At 45.1% G+C, this 17,265-nt stretch overlaps 1 protein-coding gene across 4 annotated transcripts in view; it reads right to left on the reverse strand.

Annotated features, from left to right (window-relative positions):
• Positions 1-17,256, reverse strand: part of C10H17orf80 (chromosome 10 C17orf80 homolog) — a 39,668-nt gene extending 22,412 nt beyond the window's left edge. Inside the window, exons 1-3 of one of the 4 annotated variants that reach the window (XM_033961464.1) lie at positions 17,115-17,167; positions 14,952-15,081; positions 4,693-6,030 (exon numbers count right to left, since the gene is read on the reverse strand). In XM_033961464.1, coding sequence (XP_033817355.1) covers positions 4,693-6,022 — 1,330 coding nt within the window. In that variant the 5' untranslated portion in view covers positions 6,023-6,030; positions 14,952-15,081; positions 17,115-17,167. Of the gene's footprint in view, positions 1-4,692; positions 6,031-14,951; positions 15,082-17,114 lie in introns of all 4 variants that reach the window. The other 3 variants (XM_033961463.1, XM_033961465.1, XM_033961466.1) reach the window with 3 other exon arrangements.
• Between the last annotated feature and the right edge of the window lie 9 nt (positions 17,257-17,265).

Here is a 17,265-nt window from a genome sequence, read left to right on the forward strand (position 1 = left end):
CTCAAAGAATAGCAAGATTCCGGAATCCCAGAGAGTAACAAGATTCTAGAATCCCAAAGAGTAGCAATATTCCATACACAATCTCAAAGAATAGCAAGATTCCGGAATCCCAGAGAGTAACAAGATTCTAGAATCTTAAAGAGTAGCAACATTCCATACACAATCTCAAAGAATAACAAGATTCCGGAATCCCAGAGACTAACAAGATTCTAGAATCCCAAAGAGTAGCAACATTCCATACAGAACCTCAAAGATCAGCAAGATTTCGGAATCCCTGAGAGTAACAAGATTCTAGAATCCCCAAGAGTAGCAACATTCCATGCATAACTATGTTGCAAGCCTTTATACAGCTGAAAAATGATAGCTAAGGACATGTATGAACTAAACTGATTTCTTATTGCAAGAAACACTCTGAGGTCCAAATTCTATTTATAGAGTTCTCACACGTTAGAAAACACTTCAAAGTTCTTGTGAAATATGCACGTTCTCACACAGGTTTACTACAAGTAAATTAAGGTTTCTCTCCTAACCTGTCTCCACCCAAAAGCATTTCTACCAGCTTACTCTTAGGCATCAGGTGGTTTTCTGGGAGTTCAGGCAATTAAAAATAAACCATTAGTGAAAAATGGTACAGATAATGATATAGTGGGAGATATATGTGCTGTCACTAATTTAGCCATTCCAAAACCAGACAAGGGGAAATCCAAATGAATGCAGAGGGGAAACAGAAACAACTTCACTGAAAATGCCATTTGTTTAAATGGCATAGATCTTATTAGAGAATGATACGGGGAAAAAATCTGTCCCCGGCACTGCTCCGTCACCGGATCACCGTCCCCTTCACCGCCCAATCCCCGTAGCATCCACCTTTCCCTCTCGCCACCTCACTGCCCTTCGGCACCCCTCGCGTGGTCCGTGCATCTCCCTACCTCCCCCTTACCTTCTTGGCGCATTTTAAGGTTTCAGAGTACCGTATTTTCACGCATATAACGCGCGCATTATACACGATTTTACAAACCGTGCATAACCTTGCGCGTTATACGCGTGAGCACGTTGTACAAATTTTTTTTTACATAGTTCCCCCCCCTCTGACTTCTGATTCACCCCCCCGCAGGACCGCTCGCACCCCCACCCCGAAGGACTGCTCACACGCACCCGCACCCCAAAGGACCGCTCGCACGCACTCACACCCGCACCCGCGCCCCCACCCTGAAGGACCGCTCACACCCCCACAGCCTCCCAACCCCCCCATCATGTAGAAGCTCCTACCGGTGTCCTGCTGCTTCCTCTTGGCGGTCCCGGCCCTTCTGTGAGCCCTGCGCCTGCGCTGCTTCCTCTTCCGGCGGTCCCGCCCTTTCTCTGACGTCAGAGAAAGGGTGGGACCGCCGGAAGAGGAAGCAGCGCAGGGCTCACAGAAGGGCCGGGACCGCCAAGAGGAAGCAGCAGGACACCGGTAGGAGCTTCTACATGATGGGGGGGTCGGGAGGCTGTGGGGGTGCGAGCGGTCCTGCGGGGGGGGGTGAATCAGATGTTGGGGGGGCATCAGGCTTTCAGGGTGGGGACAGGACTTCAAGGGGGAGAGGAGAGTCGGGGCGGGCGAAAGGAGAGTCGGGCGGCGATGGGAGAGTCAGGGCAGCATGCGCGGTATACGTGTGTGCGCGGTATACAAAAAATTTTTTACATATATTTTGGTTTCCTGCGCGCTATACCCGTGTGCGCGTTTTACACGGGTGCGCGTTATGTACGTGAAAATACGGTACTTGTTGAAAGCCGCTGGAGCCTGCTTGCATCGCGTGTGTATGTGGGCGGAAGCTTCACCTCTGACGCAACCGGAAGCTTCTGCCCACACACGCACGCGATACACGTAGGCTCCGGCAGCTTTCAACAAGTACTCTGAAACCTTAAAATGTGCCACAAAGGTAAGGGGGAGGGAGATAGATTCGTAGGAAGGAGGGAGGGGGCTGTGTGCGACCAGTGACCGCGCGTGATCCCTTCCTTAACTGCGGGGACAAGGACATTCACCGCTCCATGGGGTGGTGGATGGCCTTGTCCCCGTACCTGCGGTGAGCACCTTTCCCCCCTCCACTGTTTCGGTGGGTTACCCACGGCTACTTGCAGCTAGCCGCAGGTAACATCCACCATGTCATTCTCTAGATCAGGGGTGTCCAACCTTTTGGGTTCCCTGGGCCGCGTTGGCCGAAAAAAATGTTTCTGGGGCCACACAAATGCTGCAGCAAGACAGAGGAGGGAGCCGGCAAGACTGTAAACACCCGAGGGCAGCAGAGGAAAACACTGCATCGCCCTTGACCGGGGCCACACAAAATACTTCACAGGGCTGCATGTGGCTCTCGGGCCGCAGGTTGGACATCCCTGCTCTAGATCTTATATCAGGTAATAAATATTTCATGTGCTCAATGCTAGTTCACAAGGTGCCAAGCGATTAAAAAGAAAAACCTTCTCCCAGTGTCTAATCATAGCACATACTATTGCCAAAAGGTAACCGTTGGCTTAGTGAAGTAACCCCGGCTTTAACACGAGCTGTGTTTTGCTGACGCTACCTCAGAAAGCCAAGAAGCAGCTTAATTTCATGGGAACTTCCAACTTCCAGCATTAATGAATTTGCTCAGACGCCAGGACCTGATGGAAGTTAAAGAGTATTCAAGGTTCCCATGAAATTGAGCTGCTTCTTGGCTTTCTGAGGTAACATAGAAACATAGAAATAGACGGCAGATAAGGGCCACGGCCCATCCAGTCTGCCCACCCTAATGACCCTCCCATACCTTTACCTTGTGAATAGATCCCACGTGTCGATCCCATTTGGCCTTAAAATCAGGCACGCAGCTGGCCTCAATCACCTGAAGTGGAAGACTATTCCAGCGATCAACTACCCTTTCAGTAAAAAAGAACTTCCTGGTGTCACCTTGCAGTTTCCCGCCTCTGATTTTCCACGGATGACCTCTTGTTGCCGTGGGACCCCTGAAAAAGAAGATATCTTCCTCTGTCTTGACTCGGCCCGTGAGATATTTGAACGTCTCGATCATGTCTCCCCTCTCTCTGCGCTCCTCGAGTGAGTATAGCTGCAATTTTTCCAGTCGTTCCTCGTACGGGAGATCCTTGAGTCCCGAGACCATCCGAGTGGCCATTCTCTGGACCGACTCCATCCTCAGCACGTCCTTGCGATAATGCGGCCTCCAAAATTGCACACAGTACTCCAGGTGGGGCCTCACCATGGATCTATACAATGGCATAATGACCTCCGGCTTACGGCTGAAAAAACCCCTGCGTATGCAACCCATGATTTGTCTTGCCTTGGATGAAGCTTTCTCCACTTGATTGGCAGCCTTCATGTCCTCACTGACGATCACCCCTAAGTCTCGCTCTGCTACTGTTCTTGTTAGGATCTCACCATTAAGGGTATAAGTCCTGCATGGATTTTGGCTACCCAAGTGCATAACTTTGCATTTTTTGGCATTGAAACTGAGTTGCCAGGTCCTAGACCAGCGCTCCAGTAGGAGTAGATCGTGCATCATGTTGTCGGGCATTGAGTTTTTGTCCGTTGTGCTTTTGCCCACTACATTGCTTAGCTTGGCGTCATCGGTAGTGTCAGCAAAACGCGGCTCATGTCAAAGCTGGGGTTACTTACATTACATTAGTGACTTTTTATTCCGCCTTAGCCTTGAAGTTCTAGGCAGATTACAAAAGAGGTGTGCTGGACATTTCCAGGAGAGTTACAGGTTCAGGTACTTGTTACATGACTATGACTTTGTCCGAGATATGAGATACTTGGCACGGCATTAACTTGTTTTTACAAAGTTCTTGAAAAGCAGGTTCTTTATTTCCCTTCAGAGGGTTTTGTAGTCGGGCGATGTTAACAGTGTATGGGTGCGATGGTGGTCTAGTTTTGCTGAGTCGCTAGTAATCCGTTGTACAACCTCTTGCGATGCGTGCCTTTGATTGGGGGGTGAATAAATGGAGTCTGTGTTCTCCTTGGCCTGGCTGAGCTATTCCGGATAAGGTGATCGCTACTTTACCAAGCCAAGTGCCTTTTGCTAATGGTTACCTTTTGGCAATAGTATGTGCTATGATTAGACGACTATTTTGCACCATAACATAAGAACATAAGAAATGCCTCTGCTGGGTCAGACCCGAGGTCCATCATGCCCAGCAGTCCGCTCACGCGGTGGCCCAACAGGTCCAGGACCTGTGTAGTAATCTTCTATCTATACCCCTCTATCCCCATTTCCAGTAGGAAATTGTCCAATCCTTTCTTGAACCCCAGTACCGTACTCTGCCCTATTACGTCCTCTGGAAGCGCATTCCAGGTGTCCACCACACGTTGGGTAAAGAAGAACTTCCTAGCATTCGTTTTGAATCTGTCTCCTATCAGCTTTTCCGAATGCCCTCTTGTTCTTTTATTATTAGAAAGTTTGAAGAATCTGTCCCTCTCAACTCTCTCTATGCCCTTCATGATCTTATAAGTCTCTATTATATCTCCTCTGGGAGGTTTTTTTCTTTTTACCGCTTGGCGCCTTGTGAACTAGCATTCTCAGAGCACATGAAGTATTTATTACCCGATATAAGATCTATGCCATTTAAACAAACGTGATTTAGGATTCGTGTGGGGTTGCTATTTTCAGTGAAGTAATCTAGCCACAGCTGTCCTCAGAAACAGCAACTCCCTTATACTCGTACCTTTCCATCTCCCACTGATGATGTTGTTCCGACACAAAGGTCTTTCAGTGCCGATATTCAGCCTAAGGTAACTGTCGTAGAATTCCGGAAAGTACTGGAGCCCCAGAGACTCACAGTGGATTGTGTTACTGCCCGAGGGCAGTGATGCACAAGAATGTTTATCATTCAAAGCGAGACTTGAACTCTGTTTCACAAGATGCTCCTCGGACACTTTGAGTTCTAAATTCTTTAGAACGGACCATGAAGAATCCAGTTTGTTGCTCGAAGTCTGCATCACCTTTGCTCGCGTTGCATCAATGCCTTCTCCCTCTTCTTTATCACTAGTCCTTAGTGAAGGCTGGGTGGTCCTGAAGTCAGGGAGTGCAGTGAAGTTTGGGGAGGAGGGTAGGTGCTTCTGTTCTTCCAAGGCAACCATCAACTTATCCTCCTGCTTTTTCTCCCTGCTGTTATTTTTACACACTGCTTCCCTCAAGCTTTCTGCTTCTCCTTCCGTCCTGCAGCTACTTTCTGCTGGGTTGTCTTCCTGCAGTTCCAGTTCCAGGTTTGATCCCTTCATTTCGTGATGACTTGCACTGACACTGGGCTCTCTTCCATACTCTAGTTCTGCGCATTCATCCACACTGATTGGTGCTGTTTGTCTTTCTTGCGCATCAGTCATTTTGTCTTTATCATTCTGGTTCCAGGGGAGATTCTGTAAAACACTAATGGACACATCCAATGCTTCTGCCCTTTTTTGTTGATTTGGAGATTTTACTGCATATTGGGTTGGATTCCGGTCCAACAAATCTTTCATAGGGGATTTTCCTTTATTGAACGTTAAAGTGCTTTTAGGCAAAACATTTGTTTGGCTGGAAAGGACTTGAGCCTTACTCTTCTTACATAATTTGGCTGTATCCTTCACAAGTTTCATCTCTGGCAATATTCCCTTTGTGGTTTCTGTGAGTGAGTTGGTCTCTTTTTGTGTCATCAGCTGCATTATTTCATCAGTCTGTCTCTTTTTATATTCTACCTGCATAGGTTTCCCCTTGCCTTCCTCTGTTTCAGATCCAGCTGTATGTGACCTTCTTTCTGGCCCAGCTCTCAGGCTTTCCGATTTGAATTGATTTTTTTCTCCTTTTGAAGTATTCTTTGTTATTAGTTTTAAGGCTTTAGTTTGCTTCTTACATTGTTCAGTGGAGTGCACCGTTGCTGCCCTAGACTTAGCTGTTAATGCTGGCGTTTGAGTTTTCTCATCGCCAGCCATTTTACAGTGGGGCAGATGGGACTTCAGCCTCTTAAATGGCCTTCCACAATATGGACAACTTTCCATTCCTGTTGAGATGCCTGCCATCTTGCGGTCTGAAACAAGAACAGTAAATCAGGAATTAATTACTTAATTGAATGGGAAGATCAGGTACTTACCTCGGTAGTCTTCTTCCTAGAAAATAGGTACCTCATTCCAGAACTCTTGGGGAGTCAATCCCTTCCCGTGAGAATTGTGTTGAGAGCCTCATTAGCATTTTCTTCGCTCCGCCTCTCATCTCTCTGGGCTACCCTGTGATCCCCTCAGTTCATATCAAAGCAGATGGTCAGCCCTAGAGAGGAGACATAAAAGGGAGAGGTATGGGGACCTTCCCCAAGGAACAAGTCTGTTCTGCTCATAACACATATAATATAAAATTGAAAACATGAACCAGCGAATAGATCAAGCCCTGAGGTCAGAGGGGACACTACGGGTAGTTAGTGAAGAGCTGACAAGCATATATTATACAAAAATGAGGGCTTCAGTAATCTCAGTGGCAGGGGTGCTACTATGGAATAATCTGATAGGGTCCCTTAGGATGTTCTCTGACATTGATTTAAAGGTGCAACTTAGGCCCTCTTTTACTAAGGTGCGCTAATCGATTTAGCGCACGTTAAACGCTAACGCATGCATGTTAGTCTATGGACGGATTAGTGTGCGCTAATTTGATTAGCGCATTCTTAGTAAAAGAGGGGGTTAGTCTTTATGGAAATGAGAATGACTAACAAAAATTTCACAGTAGTTGCATTAAATATGCAACATCTAAATTTGCACCAAAACCACTTATCATGTGCCATTTAAACAAATGCACTCTTCGTTGTGGATCACAGACAAACTAGGCAGTTAACCAACTAAGGTGCCAATGGGTCCCGTTTCACCTAAATAGGCTTCTTCAGGGCAAGCGCCAATCTAGCTTTTTGCCAAGCACTGCTTTACAAGTGACGTTTAAAAACTGTTTAAAAGTTTTTTCTGTTGTCATATTTATAATCAAAAGCAACATAAAGATAAGAAAAGCAAAAATAAAATAAAGATAACAAAAAGAAAGAAAATTAAAAACAAATAAAGCTTAATGAAAAGCTTTTTGTAATAATAGATCTAAAAAAAGGATTTAATGAAAGTTTTTTAGATCAATGAAAGAAAATTCAATCCAATAATAACCAACGGACGCTAATCTTGCCCATGGTTTGGATTTCTGAGATCCTTTTTCCTTCACCACCATCTGTGCGCAGTGTTATAGTGGCATGCACTTTCAAGAAATAAAGCTCTACTTAACTGACATTTTATATTTTTGGTTTTTTACCATTTTTTGGTTTGATATACATTGTTTGAACCCACAATCTCAGGGTGCTGAGGCTATAGCTTTAACCACGACGCCACACTCTCCTCCCGAAAGAAAACAAAAAAAACGCCGGACTTCCCGGCTTATCTGAGGCAGAAAACAGATTAATGAACAATCTAATTGTATTATCCACCTATACTAGCAACCATATTGAATGTCTGTGTCAAATTGTCCATTATAGCTTCCTGGATAACTGACCCAACCTCTTGTACTGTATTCTGACCTTGAACTAAAGAGGTAAAGGTGGAATAGAAAACCTGATTAACATAACATTTCAGGGCTCTATTGCATGGTTTTCTTCCTATCTTTTCCATCACGTATGCTGTGGTGGGTTGTCCTCCAATGTCATCCTGCTCTTGGTCGGTGCACCTCAGGGCTCTGTCCTGGGACCACTTCTTTTATCCATCTACACTTCTTTCCATGGCTTTCAGTATCATCTCTCTCTACACCTGAAATATTGACATTTCAGACCTGGATGTCTCGCTGCCATCTAAACTTAAACATGGCCAAGACTGAGCTCCTTATCTTTCCACCTAAACCTGTCTCTCCTCTTCCTCCGCTCTTCGCCCTCATCCTCCCTGTCTTGTCAGCTCGCAAACTTGGAGTATTCTTTGGCTCTCTCTCCTTCTCTTCACATATTCAACAGACTGGCAAGACCTGTTGTTCTATCTCTACGATATTCCTGTCCGAGCACTGTCAAGAACCTCATCCATACCCTCATCACCTCTCGCCTAGACTACTGCAACCTGCTACTCACTGGCCTTCCGCTAAACCAGCTCTCTCCCCTTCAATCTGTTCAGAACTCTGCTGCATGCCTTGTATTCCGCCAGTCGCTAGGCCCAGTGGCGTTGTGAGGGTGAGATACGCCCGGAGTGGTGGTGCCCCTCCCCCGACCTCATCTCCGCCCCCTGCTCCTTCCCCAATCCTGCCTGCTGCATGCGCTCTCCCCTCCCCCTGCCATGTTCCCTTGTACCTCTAGTTGAAGTTGTTGCGGTCAACAATGTGCTCCTTGCGATCCCATCAACTCTGATGCCACTTCCTATGCGTGGAACTTGGAAATGATGTCAGTGGGAGAGCCAACAGGTCACAAACAGTATGCCGTTAACCGCCGCAAACAACTTCTTCAACTAGAGGTATGGGGGAAGAGAAGGGGGTGTGCATGGAGGGGGGAGAGGAGGGGAGGTGTCAGTGCCCCCACCAACATGGCGCCTGGGGAAGACTGCCCCCCTCCTCTGTGCTACGCCACTGGCTATGCCCACACTACCCCTCTCCTCAAGTCACTTCATTGGCTCCCTATCTGTTTCCATGTTCAAATTTCTCTTCCTGACCTACAAGTGTATTTGCTCCACAGCTTCTCAGTCTCTCTCCACATACTCCCCCCCCCCCCCCCCCGGGCACACCGCTCATTATTTGTAACCTTCTCCTCTACGGCCAACTCCAGACTCCGTCCCTTCTATTTTGCTGCATCGTATGCCTGGAACAAACTGCCTGGCACAGTACGTCAGGCTCCGTCCCTAGCAGTATTCAAATCCAAACTCAAAGCCCACTTTTTTGAAACGGTTTTCAATTCCAAACCCACCAATATCTGTTTTCTCATTCTCTCTGTAGTTCCCCCACCTGAGAAGTATTGATGCACCTTCTTGTCCAGTTTGTCTGTCTTGACTAGATTGTAAGCTCTTTAGAGCAGGGACTGTCTATGTTTTCATGTACAGCACTATGTCTAGTAGTGCTACAGAAATGATTAGGAATACAGCAGTCTGCCCCTTGGCTATTTCAAGTTTATTAGGATTTTATATACCGCCTATCAAGGTTATCTAAGCGGTTTTTACAATCAGGTACTCAAGCATTTTCCCTATCTGTCCCGGTGGGCTCACAATCTATCTAACGTACCTGGGGCTATAGAGGATTAAGTGACTTGCCCAGGGTCACAAGGAGCAGCGTGGGGTTTGAACCCACAACCCCAGGGTGCTGAGGCTGTAGATCCAACCACTGCGCCACACACTCCTGACCTCAAAGTTTGAGCTCTCTTGCAGCCAGAGATGTTTCAAGCTGGGAGCCTCATAGGAACATAAGAATAGCCTTACTAGGTCAGACTAATGGTCTATCTAGCCCAGTATCCCGTCTTCACAGAGGTCAATCCAAGTCACAAGTACCTGGTAAAATCCCAAATAGTAGCAACGTTCTAGAGCTGAGATTGTGATGTCATAATGCCTCAATCCCAAATAGTAGCAACATTCTAGAGCTGAGATTGTGATGTCATAATGCCTCATTCCACCAATGCCTACGAGTCAGTCTCATCAGTGATGTCACAATGGCTTGAATGTCCTATACTCAGCTCACATAAGAACAAAAGACTAGCCTTACTAGGTCAGACAAATGGTCCATCTAGCCCCATATCCCATCTTCATGGAGGCCAATCCAAGTCACAAGTACCTGGCAAAAATCCAAATAGTAGCAGCATTCCATGCCACTGATCCAGGGCAAGCAGTGGCTTCTCCCATGTCTGTCTCAACAGTAGTTTATGAACTTTTCCTCCAGGAACTTGTCCAAACCTTTTAAAAAACCAGCTACATTAACCACTCTTACCACATCCTCTGGCAACACATTCTAGAGCTTAAGTATTCTCTGAGTGAAAAATTTTTTCCTCCTATTGGTTTTAAAAGTATTTTCCTGTAACTTCATCAAGTGTCCCCTAGTCTTTGTAATTTTTGACGGAGTGAAAAATTGATCCACTTGTAGCCGTTCTACTCCACTCAGGATTTTGTAGACTTCAATCCTATCTCCCCTCAGCTGTCTCTTTTGCAAGTTGAAAAGCCCTAACCTCTTTAGTCTTTCCTGCAACACAAACAAAAAAGCCTCACGATTGGATGAAAAATCGAGAACAGATAGGCTTCTACTATCTCACGTGTAGAGAGACAAAACTAAGGGATCAAAGCACAGCCCAGAGAGATGGGAGGCGGAGTGAAGAAAATGCTAATGAGGCTCTCCACACAATTCTCGCGGGAAGGGATTGACTACTACAGTTCACAAATAAGGTGCCTATTGCATTAGTGAGGGGGATTGAGTTGGCATGCTCTTCAAGACAGCCCATCTAGGCAACTGTTTATTCTGAAACAAGCAAAATCATTTCAATGGCTCAGTAGTAAATTAGGTTCTGTCTCACGGACTTTGGGATGTTGTGATGAAGCCAGGGGCTCCTTTTATTAAGCTGCGCTAGTGATTTTAGCACGCGCTTCACGCTAACGCCTCCACAGAGCTGGCGTTAGTATTTTCCACGTAGCACGGGGGTTAGCGCGTGCTAAAAACACTAGCGCACCTTAGTAAAAGGAGCCCCAAGTACCAAGAAGTAGTGGAGTCCAAGGACTTAACCTGCTTGGTTTTATGAATATAAATTACCAAACAGGGAACATCTATGCAGTGGCATAGCTGCGATTCAAATACTAAGGGCTCCTTTCACGAAGCCACGTTAGCGGTTTAATGCACGCTAAACTGCCAGCCGCGCTAGACGCTGACGCCAGCATTGAGCTGGCGTTAGTTCTAGCCACGTAGCGTGGGATTAACGCGCGCTAAAAAGCTGCATGTGCTAAAACTGTTAGCACGGCGTCGTAAAAGGAGCCATTTCGTTATATGTAGAACTATTATTTTTGAAAATAAACACTTAAAATTTTTACATCTGGTTTTAACCTGTCAATGCTTAGAGGTATAATTTATCAATTTAGCAGCAGCAGCCCCGAGGCTTTAAATTTCACTACCAAATTTAAACTTTTTCTCCTCTTCTTGCTCCTCCCCAAAACAAATCTGGCCATCCTACACACAAGATAGCCAAATCTCTCCATAAAACTGCCTTTGATTTTTTTCTTTAAGTATTTATAAGATCAGCACTGCTGCAAATTACATACATGATTTTCAGTATTAGCCTCTGGGTTTTAATCCAAAGAAATGTATCTGGTTATAGGCTTTGCCTCTCCAAAGGAAGCCAATAAATAGAGATTGAGCACAAAGCATTACTGGATGAGTCAAGATGCAAAGGAAGAACTTTTATATAACTGCGCTGCTTAGTCATGGTTATGATAGGGTGATACAGTTGTCTCCAGATTTCAGCTGTTTATGTTGGTGTGAATAGCATGAAGAAAGACCTGGTGAAGAATGGTCTGAAATTTGACAGCTAAATTTAATGCTAAGAAATGCAAGGTCATGCGTTTGGGCTACAAAAACCTGAAGGAATGGTAGTTTAGGGGGTGAAGAACTTATGTGCACGACAAGAACAGGACTTGGGTGTGATCAAACAGGTTGAAAAGATGATGGCGAAAGCTAGAAGGATGCTAGGTTGCATAGGAAGAGGTATGGCCAGTAGGAAAAAGGAGGTATTGATGCCCCTGTATAAGACTCTGGTGAGACTTCATTTAGAATATTGTGTTCAATTCTATTGGTTGCACCTTCAAAAAGATATAAAAAGGATGGAGTCAGTTCAGGAGAAGGCTATTAAAATGGTGCGTGATCTTTGTCATAAAGCGTATGGGGCCTTTAGCTTAGAGGAAAGGCAGGAGAGGGGACATATGATAAGAGACATTTAAATACCTATGTGGCATAAATGCGCACGAGTCGAGTCTCTTTCATTTGAAAGGAAGCTCTGGAATGAGAGGGCATAGGATGAAGTTCAGAGGTGATAAGCTCAGGAGTAATCTAAGGAAAGGGTGGTAGATGCATGGAACAGTATCCTGGAAGAGGTGGTGGAGATGGAGACTGTTTCTGAATTCAAGAAAATGTAGGATAGGCATGTGGGATCTCTTAGAGAGAGAAAGAGATAATGGTTACTGTGGATGGGCAGCCTGGTTATCTGTCATGTTTCTATTTGTCCAAGGAGGTGATCCATCCAGAAGGGCAGACTATACATTTTCAATAAATAAATACCCCTCCTCCATGGGAAAAGATCCATAAGGCCCATTTACTCTGCCCAGATTGTTTGTTTTTACAAGTGTGATTTGTTTATGGTTTATCCAGATTCGCTATACCTCATTTGCAAGGCAAGTCTATGCAGTTTCCAATAGAAAAAAACCAAAGCTCTTGTTCTAGCGTCTGGAAGCCTAGCCGGGGCAGGAAAAATCTTTAGTTTCTTCTGCTACTATGATCTCCACCAGCAATCGTGCAAAACTATTGTAGGTAGTCCCATCAGCCATTTAGAATGTGGAACTTGCATGGGCAGGAGCCACTAGAGATCATTCTTGTCCCTAATAGGCCAATAAACCACCAGGGCTTCTAAGATTGCCCTGGGGAGGGCAGCACTTGTAGTTGAGGGGAGCCAGTGGATTTGCTTTCTCTTAGGGTAGGAGGGTGCAAGCTTTTGGTTGGGGTAAGGGAGTTGTGTCATACTGGTTTCGGTTTCAGCCAAAATTGTGCAGTGCATTTCAGACAGATTTGTTTTGGTCGCCTTGTTAAGTGGCTCCATCTGTAAAATGACCACCACAAACTTCAGCAGTAGTCTTGCAGTCAGACTTTGTTAGGTCTTGGCTGTTTAGGCTGTAAGCTCTTTTGAGCAGGGACTGTCTTCTTCTTTGTGACTCTATATAGCACCGCGTGCGTCTGGTAGAAATAATTCATAGTAGTGTGAAGAGTTTCAGACTTTGGGAAGCAGAGCTGAGATTGTGATGTCATAATGCCTCTTTCCACCAATAAGAGCCAACCTCATCAGTGATGTCACAATGGCTTGATTGACCTGTTCTCCCCTCTGCCCTCCAACCCAGCCAGCAGATTAACCGTTCCCCTTAACTATATTCAGAGCTGAGATTGTGATGTCATAATGCTTCATTCCACCAATAAGAGCCAACCTCATCAGTGATGTCACAATGGCTTGATTGACCTGTACTCCCCTCTTTTTTTTTTTTTTTTGTAAATCATGTTTATTAAAGAGTCAAAAGAGAGCAGATTAACTGTTCCCCTTAATAGTATCCATGACATCGTTTGTCTGTCTTATGTTTAGATTGTAAGCTTTTTTGAGCAGGGACTGTCTTCTTTATCTCTACAGTGCTGTGTTCCTCTGGTAGTGCTATAGAAATAATTAATAGAAGCAGTAGTAGTAGTCCTGCAGGCATGGTTAGCTACGTGGGCGTTAGCATTGAAGTTTGCCAGCACCCACATAACTTCTCCTGGCTCCAGTTCTGGAATGCCCCTCCTGATACTATAAAAATGGCCAGATGGCGCTGATATTACGTATTTCTCTTTGCAAAAAATATGCATGCAGAAATACATGTAGTCACTTGGCAATACAAATTTTGTATTCATATATATATATTTCCTTTCCATCCTAAACACGCAGCTAAAATTATGCATGCTGTTTCACACCATGAAGCTGTTAAGCCACATTGATGGAAGGCATTTTTCAATTAATGGAAGCAAAATACTTTGTAATATTTAAATATATCTTGGTATTTAAGCTGCACAGGGAAAGGATTATTTGAACCACCGTATGTCAATAAAGGCTTTGCTGTGAAAACAGGCTTTAAGGCAGTGGTTCTCAAACCAGTTTGTCAGGACACGCTGCTTCACCAAAAATTTAACAGACGACACGCTTATGCTTTCCTCAACAACCATATATGCAGCAGATCAGGGACGGCTGAGCCCCAGGAAGTTGAAATCTCCGCAATTAGTCCCTGTCACCAGGCCCCAACTAGAAATGTTGCTGGCCTCTGGCCCACCTTCTTCTCCACTCTGGCAGTCATCATCATTGTGTATTTCCCTTGCATCAGTTAGCAGCAATGAAATATTTAGGATTTTTCTTCTTCAGCTCAGTGTGTCATGCACAGGAACAGTGCTTACCAGGCATATCACATCAGAAGAAGGTTTACGAACCACCGCATTAAAGAAAGGGGTAGAAGGTGGTGATGCTTTTGTATTAGTAAGTGAGACGGGATTTGTTTCTGGTTTGTGATATACTGAATGTTAATGTTGCTAGTATTTTTACTGTTAATCGCCTTGATTTTTGTGATAAAGGTGATAAATAACGATGCAATCTCTACAATTATGTTGCAAAACAGACACAGAGCAGCTTAAAACAACCGTTTTATACTCCCCTTTAGTATCACTCCTCATGAGGGGACAAATTTTCAATCATTAGAAGATGCTGAGACTGCTAACTATGCAAGCTTCTACCACGAGGAATTAGGTCAGAGAGTAATAACAGGAAGGAGATATCAGTTAATCTTCTTCTGCCATCATCTACTGTGTATGAAAGTTGGATATAATCAATACTCTGTCAGTGTGCACTGAACCAGGACTATGGAGTTGGAGTCAAGGAGTCGGAGACAATTTTGAATACGTGGAGTTGAAGTCGTGGGTACCAGAAACTGAGGAGTCGGAGTATTTATTTACCGACTCCACAGCCCTGCACTGAACTGTTCTCAACTGCTGGAATAGCAAATTCCCTGCATTAGAAACCATGAAATGATAATAAAGTTCAGGTCTGGCAAACAGTTCTAGTATGAAGAGGAATTCACTTGCAAGTTGTCATTTTCAGTTCCATAACAAGAATCACTTTCAACCCAAATAAGTTCCTCAGAGAAACGGCATCATAGACTAATTTGGCTAGAAACACAATAGGCATGTCCCATCACCTCGGACCAAGCTCAGAATCGCTAACCTTACCAGGTCACCTCTGTTCCTGCTGCTCAAGCCTCCTCAAAGCAAGTGTTTCAACCAACAGAAGGAATAAATGAAAGTTCATCAGCACAAGAGAGGAAAGAAGCAACAGAATGTGGAAAATGGCACAAAACCTCTGTAAAGAAATAGATCAGAAAACAAGGAAAAACAGCTGGTTAAAGCATAAATATAGAAGGAAATACAGGGAACAACTAGATCCAAGTATGGGACAGGCATGTGAGAGATCTCTTAGGGAGAAGAGATGGTGCGGAAGGATAGAATGGATGAGCCATTTGATCTTTATCTGCTATGTTTCTATGTACGAGAGTGGTTTGAAAAGTTTAGTACAAGAACAAGTAAATCAAATATATATTTTTTTTTAATTTGAGGTAATATATAGAAATAACTTTTGAAAGCTCATGATAAAATGCATTTAGTCCAATAGAAAGTTTTACCGTATTTCCTGCTGTTTTAATTCTATATATTACCTTGAAAAGTGGACTAACACAACCACCACACCATTTCACTTAAAATCTATTTTTCTGAGAGGATGGAAAAACTGGACACTTGCTGGCCTAAGTGTACAGTCTGCGATGGAGACTATGTTGGGAAATATAACTTCTTTTAAAAAATATTTTACTTTTTTTTTCACCAAACTTTTCAAACCACCCTCGTAAATTCTATGTTGAATTATACCTGCTGTCCACCGCCTTGGGTGAATCTCTTCATAAATATGGCTAACATAGTAACATACATAGTAACATAGTAGATGACGGCAGATAAAGACCCGAATGGTCCATCCAGTCTGCCCAACCTGATTCAATTTAAAATTTTTTTTTTTTTTTTTTTTTTTCTTCTTAGCTATTTCTGGGCAAGAATCCAAAGCTTTACCCGGTACTGTGCTTGGGTTCCAACTGCCGTAATCTCTGTTAAGACTTACTCCAGCCCATCTACACCCTCCCAGCCATTGAAGCCCTCCCCTGCCCATCCCCCACCAAACGTCCATACACAGACACAGACCGTGCAAGTCTGCCCAGTAACTGGCCTAGTTCAATATTTAATATTATTTTCTGATTCTAAATCTTCTGTGTTCATCCCACGCTTCTTTGAACTCAGTCACAGTTTTACTCTCCACCACCTCTCTCACATTCCAGGCATCCACTACCCTCTCTGTAAAGTAGAATTTCCTAACATTGCCCCTGAATCTACCACCCCTCAACCTCCAATTATGTCCTCTGGAAATCACAGTAAATCAATGAATAAATACTAGGGTTATGATATGGCTCCAGAAAAAGGAGGAGGGACTGAGGGCTAGATGCACTAAAGCAGTGGTTCCCAACCCTGTCCTGGAGGGTCAGGAGCCAGTTAGGTTTTCAGGAGCATGGAGCAGATTTGCATGTCTGTCACCTCCATTATATATATATGCAAATCTCTCTCATCCATATTCATTAGGGCTATCCGAAAAACCCGACTGGCTGGTCGTCCTCCAGGCACTAAAGCTTCCGATCGTCGCTAAACTGGTTTAGCGGCCGATCGTATTTGCCAACCCAATGCTCTAAACCAGTGGTTCCCAACCCTGTCCTGCATATAATGGAAGTGAGAGGCATGCAAATCTGCTCCATGTATATTCATTAGGGCTAGCCTGAAAACCTGATTGGTCTGGTGGTCCTCCAGGACAGGGTTGGGAACCACTGCTCTAAACAGGCTCATCCGATTCAGGTATGCAAATGAGGTCATTAATATTAAAACCAAGCATCCGATTGATGCCCTGAACTTGTAGTTGTTTTTTTTTCTATGGGCACAGATGTAGTGCTGGCAGGGGGGGGGGGGCATCCCTTCTGCCTCCATTCAGGTTCCAGGGTGGGTCGTCGTGGGAGGGGTTGTCGGGAGGGGGGGCTTTTTAATGGGGAAGATCTGTGCCATTAAAAAAGCAAAAAGGCCCGAGTGGCAGGCGCCTGCTTTGGGTCTTCCCCTGCTACTCAGCTGTGAGCATGCGCTCAGTCCCTCATTTGCACGGAAACGTGTGGGAACGGTTTTGTGCATCTGGCCCTGAGCCACGCGCGCTTTACGTGCATTGACAGCCGCGGAAAGAAAAGCCCGGCTGTCCCCGCTGTCCGGAGCTGGCAAGTGAGCGGCGCATCAACCGAAGGCGTAGCCGCTTCCTCCCACCTTAAACACCGGAACAAACGTTGCCGTCGCCTCTTCTTCAAAGTCCCTCATCGCGCAGGCCAGGAAGCGCCGACGTCGGCCGTGACGTCTCAAAAGAGACGCGTTGCGTCGGCCGCAGCCCGCCGTTGCCATGGCCACCCGGAAGGGGTTT

Source organism: Geotrypetes seraphini, chromosome 10 (assembly GCF_902459505.1).
Source record: "Geotrypetes seraphini chromosome 10, aGeoSer1.1, whole genome shotgun sequence".
NCBI lineage: Eukaryota > Metazoa > Chordata > Amphibia > Gymnophiona > Dermophiidae > Geotrypetes > Geotrypetes seraphini.